General features: G+C 41.5%; 2 protein-coding genes and 1 long non-coding RNA gene across 4 annotated transcripts; 2 read left to right on the top strand and 1 right to left on the bottom strand.

The window, feature by feature from the left end:
• The first annotated feature begins 432 nt into the window (after positions 1–432).
• snrnp70 (small nuclear ribonucleoprotein 70 (U1)) lies at positions 433–11,284 on the top strand. Its single transcript, XM_046414812.1, has 10 exons — positions 433–721; positions 1,046–1,199; positions 1,300–1,362; positions 2,189–2,243; positions 2,355–2,419; positions 2,525–2,587; positions 3,463–3,544; positions 8,120–8,221; positions 9,898–9,997; positions 10,087–11,284. The coding sequence occupies exons 2-10, from the start codon at positions 1,053–1,055 to the stop codon at positions 10,820–10,822; spliced, it is 1,413 nt and encodes a 470-aa protein (XP_046270768.1). The 5' UTR covers positions 433–721; positions 1,046–1,052; the 3' UTR covers positions 10,823–11,284.
• LOC124072985 lies at positions 11,234–12,874 on the bottom strand. Its single transcript, XR_006845626.1, has 2 exons — positions 12,476–12,874; positions 11,234–11,923 (listed from the first exon to the last, which is right to left on the bottom strand). It is a non-coding gene; the product is annotated as an uncharacterized LOC124072985 (long non-coding RNA).
• lin7b (lin-7 homolog B (C. elegans)) lies at positions 11,801–24,590 on the top strand. Of its 2 annotated transcripts, none has more exons than XM_046414814.1 (6): positions 11,801–11,933; positions 17,402–17,520; positions 18,828–18,899; positions 20,719–20,928; positions 22,661–22,840; positions 24,243–24,590. In XM_046414814.1, exons 1-5 carry the CDS (start codon positions 11,855–11,857, stop codon positions 22,826–22,828), a joined length of 648 nt encoding a protein of 215 aa, XP_046270770.1. In that variant the 5' UTR covers positions 11,801–11,854; the 3' UTR covers positions 22,829–22,840; positions 24,243–24,590. The 2 variants fall into 2 exon arrangements, with proteins under 2 accessions (XP_046270770.1, XP_046270769.1); XM_046414813.1 differs by having other exon boundaries at positions 22,661–22,824.
• Positions 24,591–24,820: the final 230 nt, after the last annotated feature.

Raw genomic sequence — 24,820 nt, forward strand, 5'->3', positions numbered from 1 at the left:
AATAAATATGTTCGTATTATAATCTATGTGCAATATGTCATAGTTGTACACGCAGGTCTGTAATAACATTGGGCTGGTTAAGTGTTTGTAAACAGATAAGTTTGCGGTAAGTGGGTGTGAGATCTGCTCATATGATTTACACAGCAATAATCTGATATGATTCTGATTTATTTACATTTGTGTAAAACGGTGTTTAAACATGAACTTTAAAGTCACAGATCACCCGTATGGTTAAGTATGCTGGGGACTGCGTACAAACTAAACTATGATTCTGATATAATATCTTAATAAATCAGAATCAGATCTAACAGGATGTGAGTGCTTCCTTGACTTCCTGTTCAGACTGAAGACTGCTGGAAACTGGCCGTTTGACCGGAGTTTTATGTCTCCGCCCTCTGCTGCTGCCGCCTGCTCTCGTCCGCTTTGCAAACCAAGCCCAGTTCAACCCCCCATGTGGTGGCGCTTGCTCGATTGATTTGTGCTCAGTGCAGTTTACGTCAGGTATCTCCGGTTTACGACATCCCGCCATTTTATTTTTACGAACCCTCGTACCACATTTAACTTTTTCTCGGCACACGGCCTGGTTTTCTTGTGCAGTCGGACTTTAAGTTGTTGGTAGCATACTTTTGCAAGAGCAGCAGGTCCAGGAGCTCTACATATACCGTACGCTTCTTCTTGTGGTCCATGTTCTGATATTGGCCAAGACACTGGAGGAGAGAAGGTAAGATTCATTCTCAAGGCTCCTTGTTAGCATAGCGTTAGTTAGCTTGATGGCTAATACAAAGAGCTCCACTGAAGTCTCAGCGCTAAGCTAAGGTTGCGCTCTTGAGAAGATAATATTAGTAGTGAAGACCTACATTAATTTCATGATGCCCGCGCTGTTTGTAACCTTATTAGAAATTAATATTTTGCAAGTAATGAATTAGTCAGTGAAGAGCGTCAAGACTTGCGGACTTCCGTTTTCGCTGGTGGCCTGCCTGGTACTGCTGGAAATTTGCAGCGTGTTTAAGTCATAGTAATAATAAGTGTTCTTTTTTTCGTCTAGGTGAAAGATGACGCAGTTTTTACCTCCTAACTTGCTGGCCCTCTTTGCACCGCGGGACCCCATACCCTTCTTGCCTCAGCTGGAGAAGTTGCCCCATGAGAAACATCACAACCAACCTTATAGTGGCATTGCACCATTCATCAGGCATTTCGAGGTCAATATTTAATCTTCTGTATATTCATAAGCACTGATTTATGCACAGTTTCTTCTTCAGTGTTACATTTCCAATGTGTTTATCTTTCCTGTGTTATTAGGACCCCAGAGATGCCCCTCCACCAACACGGGCAGAGACCCGTGAAGAGCGTTTGGAGAGGAAGGTGAGCTTGTAAAGATTATAGTTCTCTGGGTTTTCCACAAGTTCCCCACTGTTAGCTGGATGACCAGATGTGAAAACATTCCATCCAACTACTTTCTAATTAGTCTCTTGATTGTAACTTTGAATGTTTCACCAGATGAAGGATGTCAGTGATCAGAAACCTAATTGTAATCTCTGTGTTCATACAAATTAAAAAGTAAATGTGATGTCTAATGTAAATTTTATCAGAAAATATAGTGCATACTGTACAGCTAAAATGGAGCGGAGCTGTGTGCGGACATCTGTCTCAGCACCAAGTGTTAAACAGCCCTGATGAAAAAAATCTGTCATTCCATGTCATCATTGTCACGTATGACGTTTAACTAATGTAAAATATCTCTTGAATGTTGCATGTGAGAGACTTGCTTTCCTTTGCCCAAGAGCTAACTATTATCCAATTAGGACTGAAGTGCAGCCATGTCCCTTTGTAATCCAGCATTTTTCCCAAACACCAAGAGGACTGTGTCTGACATAAAGTATGGTTGTACTTTGGTTGTGTTGAGCACTGAGGGAAACTTGTTTTTAACATAGTCAACCAGTCTGTGGAACACGCAGAAAGAAAATTGCTACAATCTTCATGACCACTGTCTGCTGATTTAATGCATGATGATGTGACAAACCATGCTGATGGAGGAAAATGTCATGATTTGTCTTAACTTTGACTCTGCTTACCAGTAGAGTAAAGTGAAGCTTTCAATGTAACCTACACTGCTAAGCATTGTTCTGCCACTTTATTCTGAGTGATTGCTGAGGATTTACCATTTCCAATAAATGTTTTACTTTTGAAGAGGAGAGAGAAGATTGAGAGGAGACAGGCGGTGGTGGAGACAGAACTAAAGCTTTGTAAGTTTTCATAGTAATAAACCCTACAAGTTTTTTTCATTACATATGGCTTCTTGACTATAACTAATTCTAAACTTCACAAATTCTGCTTTCCTAACTGGATTATGACAGGGGATCCTCATAATGACCCCAATGCACAAGGGGATGCCTTCAAGACTTTGTTTGTTGCACGAGTGGTAAGTACAATAATTTTATGTTCTTATGCAAGATCTGTGGATTAAGCATATGTTTATTTTTTTTTAATGTAACCTTTGATGTCCAATGTTGTCTCTTTGCTGTAGAACTATGATACTACAGAGTCCAAGCTTCGACGTGAATTTGAGGTTTATGGCCCCATCAAACGGGTACGTTTAGCTGCTTCTCATTTGTCCATACCTTTATGTTTGCTGTAAGTGTACACACTACTTTTACACACACTGATATTATATTGCAACAGCACTGTATCCTTCCCTACCTACACTTTGAAATCCATATAGATTCTAAATTTGTTACAGGGTTTGTGGGATTAAAAGGCTAAGTCAATTTAGAAATGTTAAAATGAAGTTTTGCACATTGAGATATCTTTCACTGACATAAATTCCACTTCTGCACCATATATTAATTTGTTTTTATTTCATTTTACAATTTATTTAACAATATTCTTTACTTTATCATCACTAACTAGTGATGGTAACTATTGCAACAGCACGAGACGACATGTTTTGTTCAGTTTGTCATTTGCTAAGGGAAAGTCTGTTCAGTCCGTATATATTTTCTTTCATCCCTGGCTGTGACATGATGGGACACTATTTGAGCCCTGTAGTATGTTACAGCATTTTAGTGCATCTCGTGTTGATTGGATCAGAGGTCATAGAGACCACTCTTTAAACTATTTAGAACAAATATTGACTGATAACAATCAGTAGCTGATCATTCAGAGAACCCATATAATAAAATGGTAAAAGAAATACACATTGGGGAAATGGAACAGTGTAACACAACAGATTTGCATTAAATAGTAGATTTAAGAAGCTTATATTTATATGCTTGACTTTCAGGCAGGATTTGAGTAAGCTGTCATTGCTTTGGTTAGATGTTTGTCTTTTTTTTTATTGGATGATGCTGTGATATGTGCTTATGCACAGTTCATGTGCCTTTTCAGTGTATTGTGTGCAGCAGGTCTATTTGTGTAATGTCGAATCCCAGTGTCAACAATTGTCTTCATGCCTGTTTGTTCCAGATTTACATAGTGTACAACAAGAAGACGGGGAAGCCTCGGGGCTATGCATTCATTGAATATGAGCATGAACGAGACATGCACTGTGAGTACCGATGTACAGCACTGAGCCAAAACCTTTCTAATATATGATCACACATCCAAGATGACTTTTGGAAGGGGTGTCCAGTTGAACCCCCTTTTTTCATTCTATATGAACGTTTTAAGTAATAAATGAAGTGGCAGCTTTTTCTAACATGTAGGGAGGGTGACCACTACCTAATGAGCAAATTGATGGTTATCCATGGAATAAGAGTACTTCTTACAGATGTATGCTCTACAAGTTGCATGTTGTAATCGGGGTCTGGTTGTGTGATGTGTGTCTGTGTTTGATGCGTGTCATCAGTTGACAAATTGTCTGCTTGAGGAGGGGAATCTACCAAGAGGTAGAACTGTGTCTTTCATCTTTCAACTTGAACATCTTTGCCTGTCAAAGGGCACATTGTCTTTTAACTGTATTGGTATTGTAGCTCTGTGGAAGTGCAGATCTCCTGGTTGGACTCTAATGGTAAGCACAAGGTCAGATTGGTCACCAACCAGAAATGTGTCCAGGACCGTATGGAAACCCATGTTTTGTATAACTAGGTATTGAGCTTGTTCGTTGTCGTTTTTATTGGTGATCTTCAACCCTGGTCATGGTGAGATTAAACTTGTCTGGTAATCTGGTGGTGATAACCACAGTGAGTATTGTCTCTTTAGACAATTGAATGGTGCCATTTAACACAATGACTCCATTCTGGGATACTGGTGCAATCAGCTCTTCAAGACCAGAGTTGCTAAATCACAAGAAAGCATGTAGTCACAGCAGGGGGTGAATTGAGGGAGGGGGGATGTGTGGCTAAACAGTATATTAACTGTGTGTTGTTCTCATTGCCACTGCAGCCGCCAATCTGTGATGGCTATTGGCCAGAGCTGGCTGGCAGATGATGATGGTTATGATACATCTACACCCTACTACCACAGCTCAGTATATGGTTGGTATAATGGGTTTGTATGATGGGTAAGATTTCTTTCCACCCTCCACCTCCTACATAGGGAAGAGGAGCTACGTTCAATGAGCAAAGCGTTTTGCAAGGCCTCTCAGTGCAGTTACTACTACTTGGATATTAGGCTTTGACCATTGAACGCACCCCTGCCTACTAGTATATTAAATGTTTCCCAGTGATTCTGTCCTTTTATATGAAAGCCACCTCAGATCACTGACAGCTCGTGCTTTGCGATAACTTTGATATAACTGTATTGAGGGGACACGTGGTCAGTGAACATGAAAGAGAAATCCAAATGTGTTGTTGCGCAGCTGTTGATCTCAGTTGGGAGTTTGTGCTTAATTCTCTCTATATTAAACTAAATTTATTGAATTTCAGGAAAATAGTGACGCAATTTTCAACATTTCTTGTTGCGTAGCAGTAAATTGCAGTAACGTGTAAATAGGTCAGGAAGGAAGGCATCTGCGTAAAGAAAACAGTTATCAAATATGGATACATTTTTCAATTAGTGAAAATTAACACCACTGATTAACTAAAATAACCACACAGTTGTGGAAAGAAATGTGTGGGTTCATTAGTACCGTGTAACTATATCCTGTAACTGCACCGTCTGTGCAGATGGTTAATCTACATTTAGGTCAGCTGGTAAAATTGGAAAATGTTAACACCTCATCATGTCTGTTAAAATGCATTCATGTTTGGAGAAGACTCGGGTGCTTTGCGTGGTTACTATTGTTTATTTATTTGAGCTGGTATACGCAAGCAAACCAAGACTGCTTGGAAAAGTCAGGTCTTAGTCTGCTGTCAAACAGACTCTGATGTGGTTTATTTGTGGCGTGGAAGGAAACGAGCCAACCACAGGATTTTATGATAGCGGAAATGGGATTTTTAGCATGGTTTGAAAAGGTAAAATAATAAATCCGTTTGCTAGTCATGAAATCTCTTCGAGACGTGGACTCATGATTGATCTATAAGCACACATTTATACAAATTATTCGGTGAGCATGGTAACACAATCATGAACCTTAATAAAGGAGGCAAAAGTTAAAACTACTATTCTTGTATCCTGCTTGGTGTTCTAGTTCTTTAACTAAAAGAGTGTATAACAGTGATCTTGCAGAAATGGTCCCCAAATTATTACCTCCTGCACAAGATACCTTGTTTTCTTGCTGTCTCATTATTTTTGTCTAATTTCTGTTGTTCACTTTTCAGTAAGTTGGTCGAGTCCAACAACACTAAATTTGTTTTAATAGAACTCTTAAAGTTGTTTCTTCGTGAGCTCATTGTGACACCTAAGAACGTAAATATACACGTCGGAAGCATGAAGGTGCTGCATGTTTAAAAAGATCTCGATGATGTAACATCACTATTACAAAAACTGTCTAATCATTGAGTTTCCAGTCATGCAGTCTAAGTTGATCTTTACTCTTGGTTCATTTGTTAAAATCAGCATGGATGGGACCTAAACATTTTCTTTTTTTTAAACCCTTGGGCCGTGCCAAATGAACTGAAGGACACCTGTTAAAGCAGCCTTGGACCCAAGTATCTGAGGTTGTTCTGAAACCAAACCAGCCAGTTTTGGAAAGGGTTTAAAGTGAGCCAGATTATACAGCAATGATGTCAATCATATTATAGCCCCCGTATTGTCAATTAGTATACAGCTGTTCAAAATAATCGATGTTTAAGCACCAGAGAGGTATTGTTAAGTTCAGCATTTTGTGCATGGTAATCCATATGGTTAACACCATTAATATCCATTTTTCTGCAAGTCCATTCCCCGAATCACTAATTTTCTCTGCGAAATTCTGACTAGTAGGCCAGTGAAACAGCTTGCAGGCCCATTGTCAATCTAAGAAGAGTTCAAACCTCATCCTGAGAGTTTGATGCCTACTATCCAATGTAATAGGTCTGAGCTGGCTTTAATAGAAAAGGCAGATGAGGGGAATTTTCTTGGTAATCCTTCTAAATGGACTATACATACATTATTTATTCACTGCATAACTAAAGGCAGATACAAGTATTTGTAGCCTTACATATTATTTCAGACAATAGTAAGGTCAAGAATTTCAGAGAGATGATGAACTTTCAGCTTATGATATGTCAATAGATAAGTTTAGACACTGGATGCCCTAATTCAGTTTGATATATTCCAGGCCACTTCTGATCCTAGAAATGTCAGCCTTAGGAATTGATTCTACTGATTTGTATCTGTTTATTTATTGTTACTTTCCCTTTAGTTGTTTGGGGAAGGCAGTCCCTGTATATACATATACACACATACACACATACACATACATACATACATACATACATACATACATACATACATACATACATACATACATACATATATGCGTTTCTTGGCCCAGTTGATTGGTTTTGGTGGGACTGGCAGGGGGTTTGGTAAGGCCCTATCATTGGATGGGATGTTGTCATCTTTAGTGAGCATGGAAAGTGGAGGGGTTTTGGTAAGGCCCCTGATAGAGTTGTTGTGATAGTATGTGTATTCTGGTGCTCAGGGATTTTGGTAAGGCCCCAAGACTGGGACAGAAGCTTTTATATGGCCGATGAGTGAGAGATTATGGTAAGATCATCAACTGTACAGTATGAGTGAGGGATTATGGTAAGGCCCTCAGGATGTATATGCGGGGACTTGGTAAGGCCCTCAGCCTGAATGCTATAAATGATGGGTTTTGGTAAGGCCCTCTTCTTAGACTAAGTTGTACCCTCACATCATCAACACGTCAGTCCTGTGTGGCAGCAAGGATGAGCCATCTGGATCTAACAAGCCCTTCTATCATACAAGGTGGATCAAAAGACTGTTGTGTGGTATAATGGGACGAGGTGTGGGACAAAGTCTAAATTTACACAGGGATGGATGTGAGCCCAAAATGCCTTGTTGATGATATTTTATTTCTGGTTGCTTCCATCATGTTGGTGTGTTATGAAGCTTGTAAAAGATTTAATATTTGGTTTAAAGTCATGTACTGTTAATACTGTAAATGGTGATGTGCTGTACACAAATGTGTTTCAAGCACATTTGAGATTAACCATCAAAATAATGTTGGGGCTGTAAACTGTAGGTGTCAGTTATTCCGAAACCTGCAGTAGAACACATTGTAGTTTGTGCTTAGCAAATGCAAAGACCTGTTTTAAGACGGCGTCACCCTAACTGCAGTTTGAGCGTTCTAGTTTGCCACAGTTTAACCTGTGTAAGAGATTGGGTTTTTATATAATTCATATTTTAATTTTAGAATTTTATGCTCTTTGTATTTAGTTGTCACTCCTTGTTCAGTCATGATATATAAATTTATACCCCAAGAAAATGTATGTTTATCCTTAAGATAACCTAAAATAGTCACAATACACACATTCAGTACTGCTTTTATTTGACTTAGAAGTGAAAGTACATAATTCTAGGTAATTAATGACGCAGTCAAGTGTAAAATATCAATCGCTCATCGGGTGGAAGGAAGTCTACTCCTATTATCCTTCGGCTTTTACCCAGAGAGCAGCCATCTCGGCCTCACCTGCTCCTGGTCAGTATGATGCACTGTTTGTTTCCTTGGCCACATTGATGCAGTTGTACTCCTGTTTCACATCTGCCTTTCCTCTTCCCCCTTTCTGTTCTCCAGCCGCATATAAGCATGCAGATGGGAAGAAGATTGATGGTAGGAGAGTGTTGGTGGACGTAGAACGAGGACGCACAGTCAAGGGATGGCTTCCTCGCCGACTAGGTCAGCTCCTTTTTTAAAATTTTTTTTTTTTTTTTTTTTTTTTGTTATTTTCCACGTCAAAACTGTGTGTTGAGCCTCCAAGCTGTATGCTGAGCATGTTTTCATTTCACGACCAGGGTCTCAACCACAAGAATAACCAACAAAAACAACATGAGTAAAGGAACCAGAGCTGTGTAAACTGAGGGAGAAACTAACAGAAATTGGTTGGGCGGGACAAACTGGTGTGCATGCAGTCAGAGACCAGAGATTTAAGGGTGGGCAGGCAGGAACTGAAGTGAGCAGACTAACCAGTGGTTTGACTAAACACTAACACCTTATTTAAGGTGGCGAATATGTAGAAATATAAATGTTAAAATTTATAACCCTCTAACCTTTTACTTACAAGACTCAAGATTAGTGCTTTTGTGCATCAGTCAAAGAAATTATAATTATAATAGTTAATAAAGGTAAATGTGTTGTAGAGTACAAGATTTAGTAAAGTTGATACAACTTGTACAACAAAGATCTGAATTTGTATGTTTAAATTTTCAATTGACTAAAATAGTCGCACATGTGAAATAAATTCCAAATCACACCAAAAAACAAAAAAAACCCACGAGATTGTACAAAAAACGTTTTCAGCATTTTGAAGTTTTACTTTGGAAAATATTTACAACCCATATTTGTATCAGTACCATGGTGGCCTGGTGGAAGGCATTGTTGAAACTCTAATACCACAATGATGCTCAAGCTGGCAAGACTGATGAATATTGCAATATCTGCACTGAAAGCATTCCCTGTAGTAATCAACTCTGTGCTTCTGTCTCTGGGGTGCATTAAAACAAGTGCAACTGAATCTCATTTGGTTGTTAAATTGCATTGGAGGACATTTTCATAAAAGTTGAGCCTTTGTCAGCCTTCCTTTGAAGTGTTGCCAGGAGGCTTCAGGTCAGTGTCAAGAAATGGGTAATGAAACCTGGTTTCAAATGAGCCTTGGACTGAAGGTTCAATAAGCTCAAACACTATTGATTCTACTTCAGTACTGAAAAAAATTAAAGAAAACATTTGCTTTTTCTTGTTAGTACATACCAGTTTTCTTGAACATTGTATCCCACCAACTCTGCCACCAACTTAAATGGTTAAATGTGGGGTTAAACTTCACCAGAGTCCATGCTCGTTGCTAGAAGTGAGACAAGTCTTTTTTGTCTGTAAGGACAGAAAGGCAAGCAATCTGTTTAAACATCTAACAAAAGTGTATCACATGCAGGAAGAGAAGTGCATAGTTTTCAACAGCCAGGCAAGAGATCAGATCAGATGGTCAGATTGAATTTATGAAATTGAAAGATTCAATGAACCAACCCACTCTTCTACTTCTGTTGGTCAAAGCCAAGACGAGCACAAAACCCTTCATAGTGGCAGCAAGTGGGAGTGCTTGTGAGAAAATAAAGCAATGTTAATTCTGTTCTTAATTTGTTTTTCTTGTTTCTATTTTTATCGTCTCTTAAAATATCAAAAAGTACAGAGTGGTTTCATAGGAGTGCCTGTAGTTCAGTGGGCTCAAAATCCTGAAATATGAATATCCGATTGAATGCTTATTAGCCTTATGCTAGTTCTGCAGTTCAGCGTGAAATTGTCTGAGGGTCTTCACTTAACACATTTTGACTTTTTCTTATGTTTGGCTTGTTTTTCTTATGTAGGCGGTGGATTGGGTGGCACTAGAAGAGGTGGAGCTGATGTGAACATCAAGCACTCTGGCCGAGATGATGCATCGCGTTATGACGATCGCTCCCTAGGAGGGTGAGTGCCTTCAAAGAAGTCATGTTGTTTGGCATAGAATTTTGTACTGATATGTATTACAATGTTTGCTCTGCCCTAATTGATCCTAGTGATCGGGACCGTGGAGAAAGGAGGGAGCGCAGCCGAGAACGCGACCGAGACAAGGATAGAGAACGACGGAGATCCCGATCTCGCGAACGCCGTCGACGTACACGTTCCCGGGAGAGGGAGAGAGACAGACAGATTGTAGGGGATGACGGTAGCGGCGGAAGTACCCGGCGTCGTGAGCGAGAGAGGGATCGTGGTGGGGCAGCGGGGGGAGACAGCAGGAGTAGGGAGAGGAGTAGAGAGCGGAAGAGAAGAAGTAGGAGCCGGGATCGCAAAAGAGACCGGGAAAGAGGCAAGGGGCTGGATGGAGAAGAGGTCAGTCAGGGAGAGGGAGCCCCTGAGGGTGTTGAGCGGATGATGGAGGAACAAGAAGAAGTGGGTGAGGGCATGGAGGAGCGCAGGGACAGGGAGAGGGACAGAGAAAGAGACCGAGACCGCAGACGTAGCCATAGGGACAGAGACAGGCGCAGGGGAGACCGAGACCGAGACAGGGAGCACAAAAGGGAGCGGGGGGAGAGAGACAGGGGAGACCGCAGAGAGGAGCGCCACAGCTCCCTGCGAGATGATACAGGCCCCCAAGATGACATGGGCCATGACGATGAGGGAGGAGCTGTGCCTCACATGGAGGAGTACAGTCAGGATGGGATGCTGATGGACCAACAGTCAGTGCCGTCGGCTGATGGCTATGGCTCCAGTGAGAATGGCTACAAGATGGAGGCACCAGGGGACGAGTACTGAGATGATTTAATCCCAGCAGACTCCCATTCCCACACCCGAAGCCTTAGTGATTTTGGGGCTTCCTCAGTATCAGACACTTAGCTAGCTTTCTCATGTCTGTGAAGAAACTGTTGAAATATTCCATTTGATGTTGTTTCACACACAGTTGTTGTCTAACTGTGTATAACTGATTTGATCTTGCTTAAATTCAAGGAAGTTACTAAAACTGTAGTTTTCCCGCATTGTCCAGCTAATCGGTGCCACTCAATGTTATCAGATATGCCCCCGTCCCACCTTGGGAACTGTATAAACACAAGCTTTGTTCATTATTATTTCCAGATTCATAAAGTAGGTAGATTGTATGGTTATTTGGACCTGGTGACTTTTGCGCGGTGTATGTGAAATTGAAGGAACTACAGTACTATGTGACAGTTGGGGGTTGTTCTGTTTATTCATTCTGGAATAAAACATTTTTAAATTGTCTGCGTTCTGTTACATTTGCATGGTCAGATGAATGTCAAGCTTCCAGTCTTATTATAATACTGCAAGAATAAAAACAAGTGACCGCTGTGCACAAAAATCAGAAATACTGCAGTCCAATGGTAAGCGCCAGCGTAAAGTTCCATTTGTACTTACGACTGAAAACGCAGAAACGAGACACGGGTATGGCGCTTAAGAAATAAAACATTATCAAGGTAACACAAGTAGTTGTTGAATAATGGACTGATTTCTCTCTTTATTGTTGCCCAGTTTACTCATTTGATATACTTGCCTGATAAGGAAGGTTTGTATTAAAATACAGTTATGTTGTGTCAGCTTTCAATCTGCGCAGTGCTTTAAACATACGTAGAAGATGTCCATAGTCGCGCGCTAAGGCGGGAGCGTTAGTGGAGTCACTGCTCTTGTAGCATGTCTGCCCTCAGCTATCTAATCATCTAAACTCTCATTATCATATCATCCTAAAAGATGGACGAAGCTTTGCTGTGATCCAGTAATTCTGCTCATCAACGAAGTGCTACTTGGGGGGACAACCTGGACGCAGAGGAATTCAGAATGATGTCCTCTTCCTACTACCACCCTGTCAAAGAAGCAGACATGGCGTCTATGACAGAGCCGCTGTGCCTGGAAAGAGGTAGTACTGTTAGACAGCCTCACCATAATCTTCGAATTGAATGATGAGCTCTTGTGCACGGTTAAATTACGATTTGCCTAATTTTGAGAGATCCCAGGTTACGTTTTTTTCTTATTTACTTGTATAATACTTAAGTCTAAGCAGCAGTTCGTTGTACAGATGTTCGAAACAGTTCGCCATATCACATGATCAGTATTCTGAAATCATATTCTTAATTCATTTTCCTAAGAAAAAGGGCAATTGCTGTATAATCAGTCTAGGCTGTCAGTTTGTCGTTGACATCCCTTTGTATTACGAGGTGCTGGGTATAGTCCATCTTGCTAGTTGGGCTTATATCGAATTAGAGAGATACGTTCCGTCGACAATAAACATACCATTAAACATTTTTTTTAATTCCGTTCTGTCTGAATTCCCCTAACTGTACCGCACGCCCACAGACAGTATGTCGAGTCCCTGCCGCAGATGCTGCAAGATCGCAATTAAAGTGCGCTGTAGTTGGGGCAAAAAAAACAAAGCCACAGATCGTCAACCTGCGGACCTACAGTAGTTGCAGCACAGCACATCTCTTCGTACACCCTCAGAATTGTAAGGTTTAGACATCAGTGCTAGGGTTTGGGAAGAATGTGTTGTATAACTGAGTGTACTTTGTTAGACTGCAGCTGGACCCTTCTCGACACAACACCGCGTTCATTGACTGAAGGAGGAGCCAACTGCATTCACACTGTGACGCAACGGTGCGGGCATCGACCACCAAACACCTGCTCGTGTCTCGGGCCTCCTTAGTGGCTAGGAAATAAGCTGAAAAATGGGTCCCAAATAGGATTGCCCGTGGGTATTATGGCAAGCCCAACTTTACAATATGCTAAGACCCTCCTGGGACCCATTTTTCAAGGATTCAAGGAACTTTATTCCTCATTACAACCATGTGTGTGCAGTACACAGAGCAATGAAACAGCATTCCACCAGGATGCTATATGGTGCACAAAAGAATACACATAATTAAAAAATAAAAAATAGAAATAAAGAAAAAAAAGTATAAAAAATATGCACAGATTTACACAATTTTGTACGCAGACATAAAGAGGACAGACAAGACAGTGCAATACAACAAGACATTCGAGTGTGGTGATTAAAAGTCTGTGTAGTGCAGTGGTGTGCAGGTTTGAGTACGTATATGACCTGAGTCATTCAAGTCCATGGGAGTTTAGGAATCTGATGGCTTGAGGAAAGAAATCTGGTAGCGGTGAACCAAATGCTCCTGTACCTCCTTCCAGGTGGCAAGAGGGTGAAGAGTGTGTGTGTGTGAGATGAGTGATATCATCTACAATGCTGATTGACCTTCTGTATACTTCATTGTCATTATCATTATCTACATTTCGATACTTCTGGTATTATTACTGCTGCTATGCATCTCTGCTTGTGTGCTCCTTCTCTCACACCCCACCCCCTCTGCCTCTCTCCCTTGCTCTCTCTCTTGCTCTCCTGCTCTCTCTCTCAACCCAACCGGTCAAGGCAGATGGCCGCCCATCTTGAGCCGGGGTCTGCTCCGAGGTTTCTGCCTTCTAAAAGGCAGTTTTTCCTCGCCACTGTCACCAAGTGCTTGCTCAAGGGGGAATGTTGGGCTCTCTGTATTACAATTTAATTAAAGAGTTTGGTCTAGACCTGCTCTAATTGGAAAGTGTCATGAGATAACTTTTGTTGTGAATTGGCGCTATATAAATAAACTGAATTGAATTGAATTGAATTGATTGCTTTGCAAAGTGTGGTGTAAATTTGTGTAGGTACCAGTGATCCTCTCTGCTGTCCTCACTATCTGCTGCAGGGAGTTGTAGTCCAAGGAGGTGCAATTCCCAAACCAGGCTGTTAATAACTCCCTGAAAGGTTTATTATTTTAGGTTAATTACCTGATTAATATTTCTGAAATATATATTTTTGATATTTGCGTAAATGTTTTCTTATTGGTTGTCATTTTAACAAAGTACAGAGGCCTTATGCCATCCTATGCACTAATGTAGAAAAGGAAAGCTTTTATTTTGGTAAAGGTCGACTAAAGTTTGTTTATATTTCCTGCCTATGGCATCGTCAGTAAGGCTACAGCGCTCAACAGAGACAGTGGAGTTGCAAACGAGAGGGCCCTGCTCTTCTCTACATGGAGAAACCAGAAATATGGAGGAGAAGGAAAGGCTGTAGAGCGGGACGAAAGATCCAGGAGAGGAAACGGAGATACAAACCATATCTACCCTCCGTTATTATGGGAAATGTCCGTTCCCTCTCCAATAAGACCGAAGAGCTTATGGCTCTGATCTGGCTGCAGAGGGTGTACAGGGAGTGCAGCCTTATGTGTTTGAGACCTGGCTGAATGGATTGATACCAGACTGTATGGTTTCCCTGCATGGTTTTAAACTTGTACATGCTGACCGGACAAGACAAGACAAGATAACTTTATTTGTATAGCCCATTTTTACAAGCAGTTTGTCTCAAAGGGCTTAACATAACATCAGCAACGTCCTCTGCCCTTCGACCCTCACATCGACTAAGGAAAAACTCCCAGAAAAACCTTTAACAGGAAAAAATGGGAGAAACCTCACGATGAGCAACAGATGAGGGATCCCTCACCCAGGACGGGCAGACGTGCAATGGATGTTGTACAGGCAGGAAAGCAGAGTGGAGGACTGTGGTAAGCAGAAAGGCAGGGGGCTAGTGGTGTTTAACGGGAGATGGTGCAACCCGGGGCACGTTTCTGTTAAGGAACAAGTCTGCACTACCAAACAAGCAACCCCCTTGTGAGGGAATATATGCAGAGGTTGTGGGTTATTTGGATGCTTTGAAACCCAACATCATGAATGACAAAGAAGCAACTACTAGCTCAGTGTTCCAACATCCGCAAACAGCAACTGCCATCACAGCTAGAGATGAGGTACAGCAAAGGGTGGGACTGAGGACACACCTCTGTGGTGTGCTGATGTTTGTGAAGTCGTGTTCCCTATTCTGACAGGCTGAGGCCTGCCAGTCTGAAAGGATGGGGTGTAGTCTGAGGGAGAACAGTTTGTGGGTGAGCTTGTGGGGGATGACTGTGTTGAATGCAGAGCTGTAGTCAATGAAGAGCATCCTGATGTAGGAGTCTTTATTCTCCAGGTGTGAGAGGGGAGATGTGCAGGGCTGCGGCGATAGCGTCAGAGGTGGACCTGTTGGGCTGGTAGGCGTACTGCAGGGGGTCCGTTGTGTCCGGGATGCTGCTCTGAATGTGGATCAGCACCACTTTCTCAAAGCACTTCATAATGATTGGAGTGAGTGCTACTGGCCTATCATCATTCAGGTGGGGGAGCTCTTCTTGAGAAGGGGGGCGGTGGTAGTGGTCTTGAAGCAGGAGGGAACAGTTCCTTGGCTGAGGGAAAGGTTGAATATGGAGGTGAGAACATCTTTCAGTTGACACATGCTCTGAGGGCTCGTCCAGGAATGTTGTCCGGTCCTGTCGATTTGCAGGGGTTGATCCACCTCAGCTTTGTTTACCCGGGCTGATGAGACGACTGTTAGGGGTGAGGGGGTTGCAGTGGTCCAGGTGTCCGTGAGCCTTTTCTCTGTGTGTGGGGTGGAGGACTTGAAGCGGATGTAAAAAGTGTTGAGGTCGTCGGGCAGGCTGTCTGCGAAGCTGATGGTGCTGGAGTTGCTCCTGTAGTCCGTGATGTGCTGCAAGCCCTGCAACATGCGCCTGGAGTTGGCAGTGGAATAGAAACAGTCCAGCTTCTCTTTGTACTGCCTCTTGGCTGCTGTGATGGCCTTTCTCAGTCCGTACTTCGCAGCTCAGTCTCATTGCCAGGTGTAAATGCAGTGGAGCGAGCATGCAGCATATGACGTACCTGACTTTTTATCCAGGGCTTCCGGTTGGGAGACTTCCTGACTTGTTGGTGGGCACAATATTATCCACACAAGCATTAATGTACCCAGTCACATAGTCAACATAGTCCTGTACACTGACAGAAGAGTTCTCCACAGTGGCTGCAGCTTTAAACACATCCCAGTGTGTAGCAATAGAGTATTCCTGCAGTGTGCCCTCAGTCTCGGGTGTCCAGTGCTTGACCTGTTTGGTGACTGGATGTGATTGTTTGAATCTTTGTCTGTAGGCCGCTAGCACTGGCTTTTAGCCTAGCATGGAGCCCCCCCCCCCCTTGCCTCTCTTGCGGTGCTGTCTCTGAAGCACTCTCCTCGGGTCAGCTGGCTCGCTTAAGGTCGGTGAGCCGGCGCCTTCCTGGTGGTGGAGGTCAAGGGAGCGCACAATGAGTTGCAGATGGTGGTATAACTCTACTAAACTCTTTGCAATGTCCAGCAATGCCTGTCTGTTGTATGTAAACAGTGTATGGCATCTGTGCAGTGCAGTTAAAACAACAACACACAAAAAAGAAGAAGAAGTCAGCATTTTAGAGCAGAGCGTGCAAACACGGCTGGCTCTGGGGGCGTCATATGCTGCTGAGTGCTCAGTGGATAGTGGACCATAGCAGTCTCCCAGAACAAGATCCAGTAACAATCACAATGGCAGACATCCAACAAAGAGTGTCACTCCTGAAGAGCTGGACAGCACTAAGCACTGACATGATCCATGCCTACTGGCTAAAGAAGCTACATGCACTGTATGAGTGCCTAGCAGCATAAACGAACAAGATGCATTAGCTTTGCTGCTGTTCTGCATAGGCCTGAACCCCTTTAGCCAGATCATCACAAAAAGTGGCTACAGGTACTAGTTCGGAAGTGGTACCACCATCAATCACCCCTTTATGGATGACATCAAGCTGTGCGCCAAGAATAAGTAATACATCGACTCATTGATCCGCACCACAATCTACAGCAGCAACATCAGAATGTCATTTGGATAAGTGTGGTTGGATGGTATTAAAAGAGAAGATCAGAAGCAAGGGGTTTAACTACCAGAAGGCAGCATTGCAAGTGTACAGGCTAAGCAGAATGAGGTAGGCCGAGGACTAGTTAGTGTCAGAATCACATCACAATCCCAGTGACAGTCTGTGCCTGAGTCACATCACGCGTAAAAAAAATCACATTTATTTATTGGACATTTATTCCACTGTGCACCTTACCGTATTTGTTTTTTAACATTTTAATTATACTATATATTAATTAACAATTAACCTGCACCTTATAACTCATTTCTGAGTAGCAATCCGTTTACACTGTCGCTTTTTTAGTCTATTATTTTATACACAGTCAATCTGGTCGACCTGCTTTCTCTGCACTCTATTGTACTTTATGTAGCATATGTTAGTTTATTTAGTATATTTGTAGTCTATTTTTCCTACTAACAGTTATGCCTTCTTTGGTTGTTTGTTTGCATACTTTTTGACTAACCTACACTGCTGTAATGGACTAATGGATGATTGAATTTCCCTCGGGATCAATAAAGTATCTATCTATGTATCTATCTATCTAATTCGGCTTTGTTTGTGTTTTATGTATGATAGATGTGTGCAGGGTGATTGAGCTGCTGGACCGACTGCAGCGGAGTGGTGAACTACCTCCTCCTAAACTGCAGGCCCTGCAGAGAGTCCTACAAAGCAAATTCTGTGCTGCTATCAGAGAGGTATGGATTTACAGCTGAGTGTTAGAGGAAGTGGGGATATATGTTTTCCCATCCTTATCTGACTCCACCATGAACACACAGCATTTATGTGTGAGCGCACCCTTTGTGCATCTCATAGCCTTTTCAACTGCAGAAAAAGATTATGGTAACATGAAAAGAAGCCATTTTGACTGACTAATTTTAAAATTCAGTTGAATTAAATAATTTTTACCAGCTCTGTACTTAACACACTGACATGAGACTGATATCAGTTTTCTTACCTTACTCATCTCAAAGTAGCTTCCCAGGATGTTGAACTCTTCTTTTAACTGTTAGCATCTTTGAAGTACTGTTAACCCAATGTTTTCTGTATTTGTATTTGAGAGTTCTTGTGCACTAGTCAAGTCAAGTCAAGTCAAGTCAACTTTATTTGTATAGCCCATTTTTACAAGCAGTTTGTCTCAAAGGGCTTAACATAACATCAGCAACATCCTCTGCCCTTCGACCCTCACATCGACTAAGGAAAAACTCCCAGAAAAACCTTTAACAGGAAAAAATGGAAGAAACCTCAGGGTGAGCAACAGAGGAGGGATCCCTCACCCAGGACGGGCAGACGTGCAATGGATGTTGTACAGGCAGGAAAGCAATTTGCAACATGAGAAATGACATTACTAAAAAGATAAGCAAAACAAAATCTCAACTGTTTAGTTTCACTTTTTGCTACCACCTCAATATGATTTTAACATTTCACAAGTTATAGGAAATTTATAGTATTGAAAATTATAATGAACTGCTGTAACATTCATGTATTCTTTTTTTTTTTTTTTTTTATGTGATGTTGAGAATCACTATCCTATCAGTTCGATTTCGGCCCGTAGGGAGAACCACCCCGCCCATAGTCGGTACATAGAGGAATGACAGGCAGATGTCAACAATACACATTGGGTTGGTCATAGAGCCGGCTACAGTTCAACTTGAAGATCTGGATGGAGAGATACCTGCAGAAAGATACAGAGAGAGAGAGAGAGAGAGAGGGAGGGAGAGACACAAGACTACGAGGAGCACTGGACACACAGTTAGTGACATAAAATAATGAACTGCATGTTAATCTGACGAGGGGAGAGGATAGAAGAGGAAAAGGAGGAGGGGAAACTGCTTGGTGGATCATGTTTGTAACATCAGGCGAATCATCACAAATGTGATGATTTAGTTACTTAAGAGTTTGTGTTTTTGTTTGGAAGGTTTGGAAGGCTGTTCATCATCTGTGTATCCAGTATATATCAGTGACTAGACTCACATGTTGGTCTGACTCCCCTCTTGTCCTTCAGGTATATGAGCAGCTGTATGACACTCTCGACATTGTTGGAGGACCTGAGGTGCGAGCACAGGCAACAGCCAAGGTATTACATGCAAACTATAAATTGGTATTGTGCAAGATTAATTACTTAAGATGCAGATTTATCAACATATTGTTGTATATGGCAGAACTGCGTATGGTCAATGTCAAAAGTATACAGACACACATCTGGGACTGTTTTCTAGGGATTGGGCTATGCCCTTTAGTTCCAGTGAAGGGAAATCTTAATGCTTCAGCATACCAGGACATTTTGGACAATGGCCAACTTTGTGGCAACAGTTTGGGGAAGGCCCTTTGCTATTCCAGCATGACTGCCCCAGTGCACAGAGCAAGGTCTATAAAGACATGGGTGGATGAGTTTGGTGTGAAAGAACTTGACTGGCCCACACAGAGCCCTGACATCAACCCCATTAGATACTTTTGGGACGAACTAGAACAGAGATTGTGAGCCAGGCCTTTTGGTCCAACATCAACGCCTGACCTCACTATTGCTCTACTGCATGAATGGGTAAAAATTCCCACAGAAACACTCAGAATTTTATGGAAGGCCTTCTCAAAAGAGTGGCATCGACTTAGAATACAATGTCATTAAAGTCCCTATTGTTGTAATGTTCAGGTGCCCCAATACTTTGTCTGTGTAGTGCATAATATGAATTCCTTGGTGTTAAATACTAACCTGCAATTTTCTGTAGTGATCCAAGTAATATTTATCGTTAAAGTTTACCGAAATAGCAGATCACATGACATGGTTGAGTCCAAAAAAGGTTATAAACGCAGCTGTGAGATCAACACAACACACATATTTTGGGATGTTTGATTTGAATTATTATTGTTAATTGTAACAATAACTATTCTAATTATTTGTTTCACTCCTCGTACTCTTTCATTTATTGAAGAGTCACTCTGTGCTGAGTCTTTTAACTGTGAGTTATCCTATATGCCTCCCAGTGCATGGAGAACTACAGTGCATCATCATCATCATGATTTTTAACTTGACAGAGTTGAAAATAACTTATAATGAAAAAACAGTCAGTATTAGTAAATGGAAGTGTTAATTATTTCTTATACTAAAATTATTCCACATACTCAAGTCACTTGGTGCTGAATCACAAGAGAAATTATCTCTAGTCGCTTTTCATAAAAAATAGATCTGAAGTGTCCTCTTTAATTTACCCAACATTCCCCCATGAACAAGCAATTGGTGGCAGAGGAGAAGAAAAACAGTTTAACATCAAGAAATCTCAAGTAGAGCTGTGTCCACCAAAGTGTTTTTTTTCCTGAGGCCAGCATCTATTTTTAAACTGTTTACAATGGGAGCACTTGCTATTTACACTGTATACAGTACACCAACATTTACATGCTACAGTTTCTGAAGTGTTTCTGAAACACTTTTTTGCTTGCATTTTACACCATTTGTCTTGTTCATATCCCATATTAACATTAGACAAATTTTGTATTATATTGTTGCACAGGATGAGTACTCTGGAAGCACATTCGAAAGGCAAAAACTGTCAATGTACATTGAGCACCTACCTGTTGTTTTAAGACTCAGTTTCCAAAATACCCACAACTTGCTTTCTACTGCCTCACTTGAATGAACCTCCCACCTGTGCACTGCTCGTTCTGTGTTGGCCACCAAAATACCACACAGAAGAGTAAAGCTGATTTCATAAAAATACCAAACTGTCAGAGTGCTGTTTGTGATGGTATTTGTGCTTCCACACCCCGGTTTAATTTGAAACAGGTTTGTGTGATACATCCAGTAAAGTAAATGGACATTAAAGGAACCTAAGTTCCTTTTATAACCATTTTCATGTGGAATAGACTTAATTGTGCTGATGATGTGTTGCTGTCCTGACCAGGCCACAGTGGCAGCCTTTGCAGCCAGTGAGGGCCACGCCCACCCAAGGGTAGTGGAGCTGCCCAAGACAGAAGAGGGTTTGGGCTTTAACATCATGGGAGGCAAAGAACAGAACTCTCCAATCTACATCTCCAGAGTGATCCCTGGGGGAGTGGCTGACCGTCAAGGAGGGCTGAAGAGAGGAGACCAGTTGCTGTCCGTCAATGGAGTGGTATGAAGCTCAGGCTCATTGTGAACTACTATACACCCAATGAAGGGAATTACACACGCTCAGTCACATTTGTTTTATGGACATTTAGACAGTAAACAAACACCTTTTCATATAGATTAATATCCACACATTATCAGCCAAATTCTCGATGGATGGTTAGATTAGATAGATGATTAACATTAATAGTATAATAGTAGGATAGTGGATAGTAAATATATACATACGGGCATACACCAAACCCAAAGTCACATAATTTTTCAAATGTAGGCGTATTTCCAATTCTACCTTTCTCAAAGCTGTTTCAGAAGTGTGCTAAGTACCTGAACAGCAAACTGATACGCACTGTTTCACTAGCTTTGTTTCCAGTCTTTTGGAGCTGTAACCACATCCAACAGTAATGTAAACTCCTGTGTCACTGCAGAAAGTGAAAGCTCAACCACTGGAGGTAACCGAAAACAGCTTCAGTTGGTGTAAGGCACAGATACAGCCTAAAACCAGACATGGACTTTATTGTGTGTCTGTATATAAGCCGGTGGAGATGGTCCACATGCACAGTCCAGGGTGGGGATCTGAACCTTTTGGATGAGAATATAATTAACTCCTTTGACAACATTGTATGTACTGGTAGTTCATGGATGTCAGCACCTCTATATGGACCATCTGACAATAATAAGCAAATTAGGACATCCTCATCAGGATGGATATGAAATTGGACATGAAGGAAATGAAAAATAGGAACTTGATATATCTTGTTGTAAAACTACATGTCAGCATGTACTTTAGAATCTAAGAAAGGGCAAAGGTAGCATTTAACAGCAAGTTCGCCCAAATTACAAAAAAATTATTCTCACTTACTGTACATCATGTGCTTTCAAGCCCTTTTTTTGCTATAACTTGATAATAGACTAAGGCAGTATTTGTCTTTTCCTTCTTTTCCCTCTACATACCAACATATATCTCGATATGTGGTATATGGTATATCCACACATCTGTGCACAAATTCGTTTGAAAGAAAATGTGGCACTGTCTTTGAATTGCATATATATCTGTGATGCTATGTATTATACATAATAACCAAATGCTAAGTTTGTTTGAAGCCCACTGCTCCTGTGTGTTTCAATCAGTGATGGGTTAAATGCAGAGAAGTCATTTCCCAGCTTGGGATTAATAAATAGATTGTTAAACTTAATATTATTGTTAGTGACCATATACTGGGTATTTTCTATTCAACACCAGTTCACTACCCCCTGGATGTAATGCTGCCTCAAACTAATTGATGTGTGTGAGTTAAATCTCAAAGCAACAATGAGACTTGGTTTTTGTGGATAATACAATTTTATAGTTTTTTTTTCAATAAAACAAAGCAAAACTGAATTATGAAACTCTGACACTTAATAAAACAGATATAAAAAAGTTCATTATAATTCTAACTCAGTTTGAACCAAAAAAGCAGTGCATCTAGCCTTTGGATGGCAGAATACATCACCTCAGAACAGCATCTTTATGTTTGTTTAATAGGGTCTGTATTTTAGACAGTATAGAAAATCATACCTTCAGGATTTCTAAATACCCTGGTACTTTGTAACACTTTGATAACATCCAAGCCTTTTTGATAGACACACTAATTATTATGCCCACTGAATTGAGTATTCAGGGTAGAGCTGCTGATAATTATTGTTTATTATTATCATGACAAAACAATTTTATACATTCTGTGTGGGTGTCTATGTAGAGCGTTGAGGGAGAGCACCATGAGAAAGCTGTGGAGCTGCTGAAGGCCGCCCAGGGTTCAGTGAAGCTAGTAGTCCGCTACACCCCAAAGGTCCTGGAAGAAATGGAGGCTCGTTTTGAGAAGATGAGGAGTGCCCGGAGACGTCAGCAGCACACCAGCTACTCGTGAGGCTACTCAATAGCCTGTACCCAGTCACTACTGGTTAATATATCTATGAGTACACACTGTCGGTGTATCCCAAATCCACTTTATGTACCGGTAGTCATTTTTTACAGTATGTTCTAATCATAATAGAATACAGTTTCAGTAGTAAATTTTTAGAAAATCAACATACTTTTCCATGCTAACAGGAAATAATAGTATATGTGCAATTTTGAACCTCAATCAAACAGCAACTAGTAATTAAACTTAACAAAATTGTTTTTCAGAAATCTTCTGTGGAGTTTGCTTGCTCTCCTAGGGTCTGTGTAGTTATATCCATCCATCCATTTTCTATACCGCTTATCCGTCAGGGTCTCGGGGGAGCTGGAGCCTATCCCAGCTGACTACGGGCGAGAGGCGGGGTTCACCCTGGACTGGTCGCCAGTCAATCGCAGGGCCAACACACAAAGACAGACAACCACACACTCTCACACTCACACCTAGGGGCAATTTAGAGTAGCCAATTAACCTAATGTGCATGTTTTTGGTATTGTGGGAGGAAGCCGGAGTACCTGGAGAAAACCCATGCAGGCACAGGGAGAACATGCAAACTCCACATAGAAGGGCCCAGACCGGGATTCGAACCTGGAACCCTCTTGCTATGAGGCGACAGTGCTAACCACCACAACCAGTGCCGCGTTTCAGTAGTTAATTTTTAGAAAACCAACATACTTTTCCACGCTAACAGGAAAGAATAGGATATATGCAATTTTGAACCTCAATCAAACAGCAACTTTAGAACATCACTAGCATTTAAACTTAACAAAATTGTTTTTCAGAAAATTTCTGTGGAGTTTGCTTGCTCTTCCAGGGTCTGTGTAGGTTATATCTTACAATTCAAAAACATTCAGATCTGATGAATGAGAAACACCACTTCCTCCCTGCAATCTGCCTCAGGACACATGATCTGTATAAAGACATCTGATCACAGGCCTTTGCGTCTACATCTGCTCCTACAAACATTCCATACCATCACGTGACAGATTCAGAAAGCTTAAGGTATCTGTAGTAAGCAAGCAATCAGTTCAAGTGGGTCCCTCCTTCAGGATCCTTTTCTTGCTGGTGCAATCCCTCTGGGGTTTTCTGAGAAGATTCCACTATTACGGGCTCTACTTATTTACTATTTTTTACTGTATCTTTTTGATGTATAGCTCGAGATAATAGGAAGATGTGGTGTGATGTGATTTTTTTTTTCTTCTGAAAAATGTAGCCAAAAGGTATAGATGTTTGCACTTGTCTGATGGATGTTGTTCTGATGGCATCCAGTCCTACACAGGGACACAGGAGCTGGCTTAAGCTTTAGTGGTTATTGTTGTGGCCTCATGTTTTTGTAGTGTAGCTTACCAGCATGCTGCACAATCCTCTGTCTCTCTTCCTGCAGATCTCTGGAGTCCAGGGGCTAACTAATGCCAATACCAATGCCTCCATCCACCTCACTGTCCAACCCTCTTCAGTCTTCTGTTCCAGTGGGAGCCAAGACCGTAGAAGTGAAGCAAAACACCAAAGTAGCCTACACGTTACATTCTTCATGAAGCCAATATTGCTGTTTAGGATGGTCTCCCCTCCCTCTTTCCTTGTTTTTTGAAGAAATGCAGTGTAAACTTCTTGCCAGATCATGCCTGTAATTTCACTTGTGCAAAATCTCTGTGGAGATTCATTCAGTCATTCAATCATCCAGGTCATATTCACTCAAAGAGTTAAAGCAAGGCGTCTGGACTTGTGAAGATTGACTTGAAGACGTTTCACTGCTAATCCAAGCAGCTTCATCAATTCTGGACGCAAGGGCTGATGAAGCTGCTTGGATTAGCAGTGAAATGTCTTCAAGTCAATCTTCACAAGTCCAGATGCCTTGCTTTAACTCTTTGACTTGTGCAAAATCATTCTCAGCATTCTGTTACATCAGGACAACACATTCTCTTGTAGCCTAACTGTTTTACTTTTGCATTCCCACGTAATGGA

This window comes from Scatophagus argus, chromosome 16 (assembly GCF_020382885.2).
Source record: "Scatophagus argus isolate fScaArg1 chromosome 16, fScaArg1.pri, whole genome shotgun sequence".
NCBI classification, from domain to species: Eukaryota; Metazoa; Chordata; class Actinopteri; family Scatophagidae; genus Scatophagus; species Scatophagus argus.

What these genes read in the sequence shown, in the direction of transcription:
- snrnp70 (XM_046414812.1), top strand. Translation starts at nt 1,053, where the DNA reads ATGACGCAGTTTTTACCTCCTAACTTGCTGGCCCTCTTTGCACCGCGG. An exon ending in CTTTGTTTGTTGCACGAGTG is followed by an intron (nt 2,420 to 2,524) that starts GTAAGTACAATA and finishes TCTTTGCTGTAG; the next exon opens with AACTATGATACTACAGAGTC. An exon ending in GCATGAACGAGACATGCACT is followed by an intron (nt 3,545 to 8,119) that starts GTGAGTACCGAT and finishes TCTGTTCTCCAG; the next exon opens with CCGCATATAAGCATGCAGAT.
- lin7b (XM_046414813.1), top strand. Translation starts at nt 11,855, where the DNA reads ATGATGTCCTCTTCCTACTACCACCCTGTCAAAGAAGCAGACATGGCG. An exon ending in GCCGCTGTGCCTGGAAAGAG is followed by an intron (nt 11,934 to 17,401) that starts GTAGTACTGTTA and finishes TATGTATGATAG; the next exon opens with ATGTGTGCAGGGTGATTGAG. An exon ending in TGCTGTCCGTCAATGGAGTG is followed by an intron (nt 20,929 to 22,660) that starts GTATGAAGCTCA and finishes GTGTCTATGTAG; the next exon opens with AGCGTTGAGGGAGAGCACCA.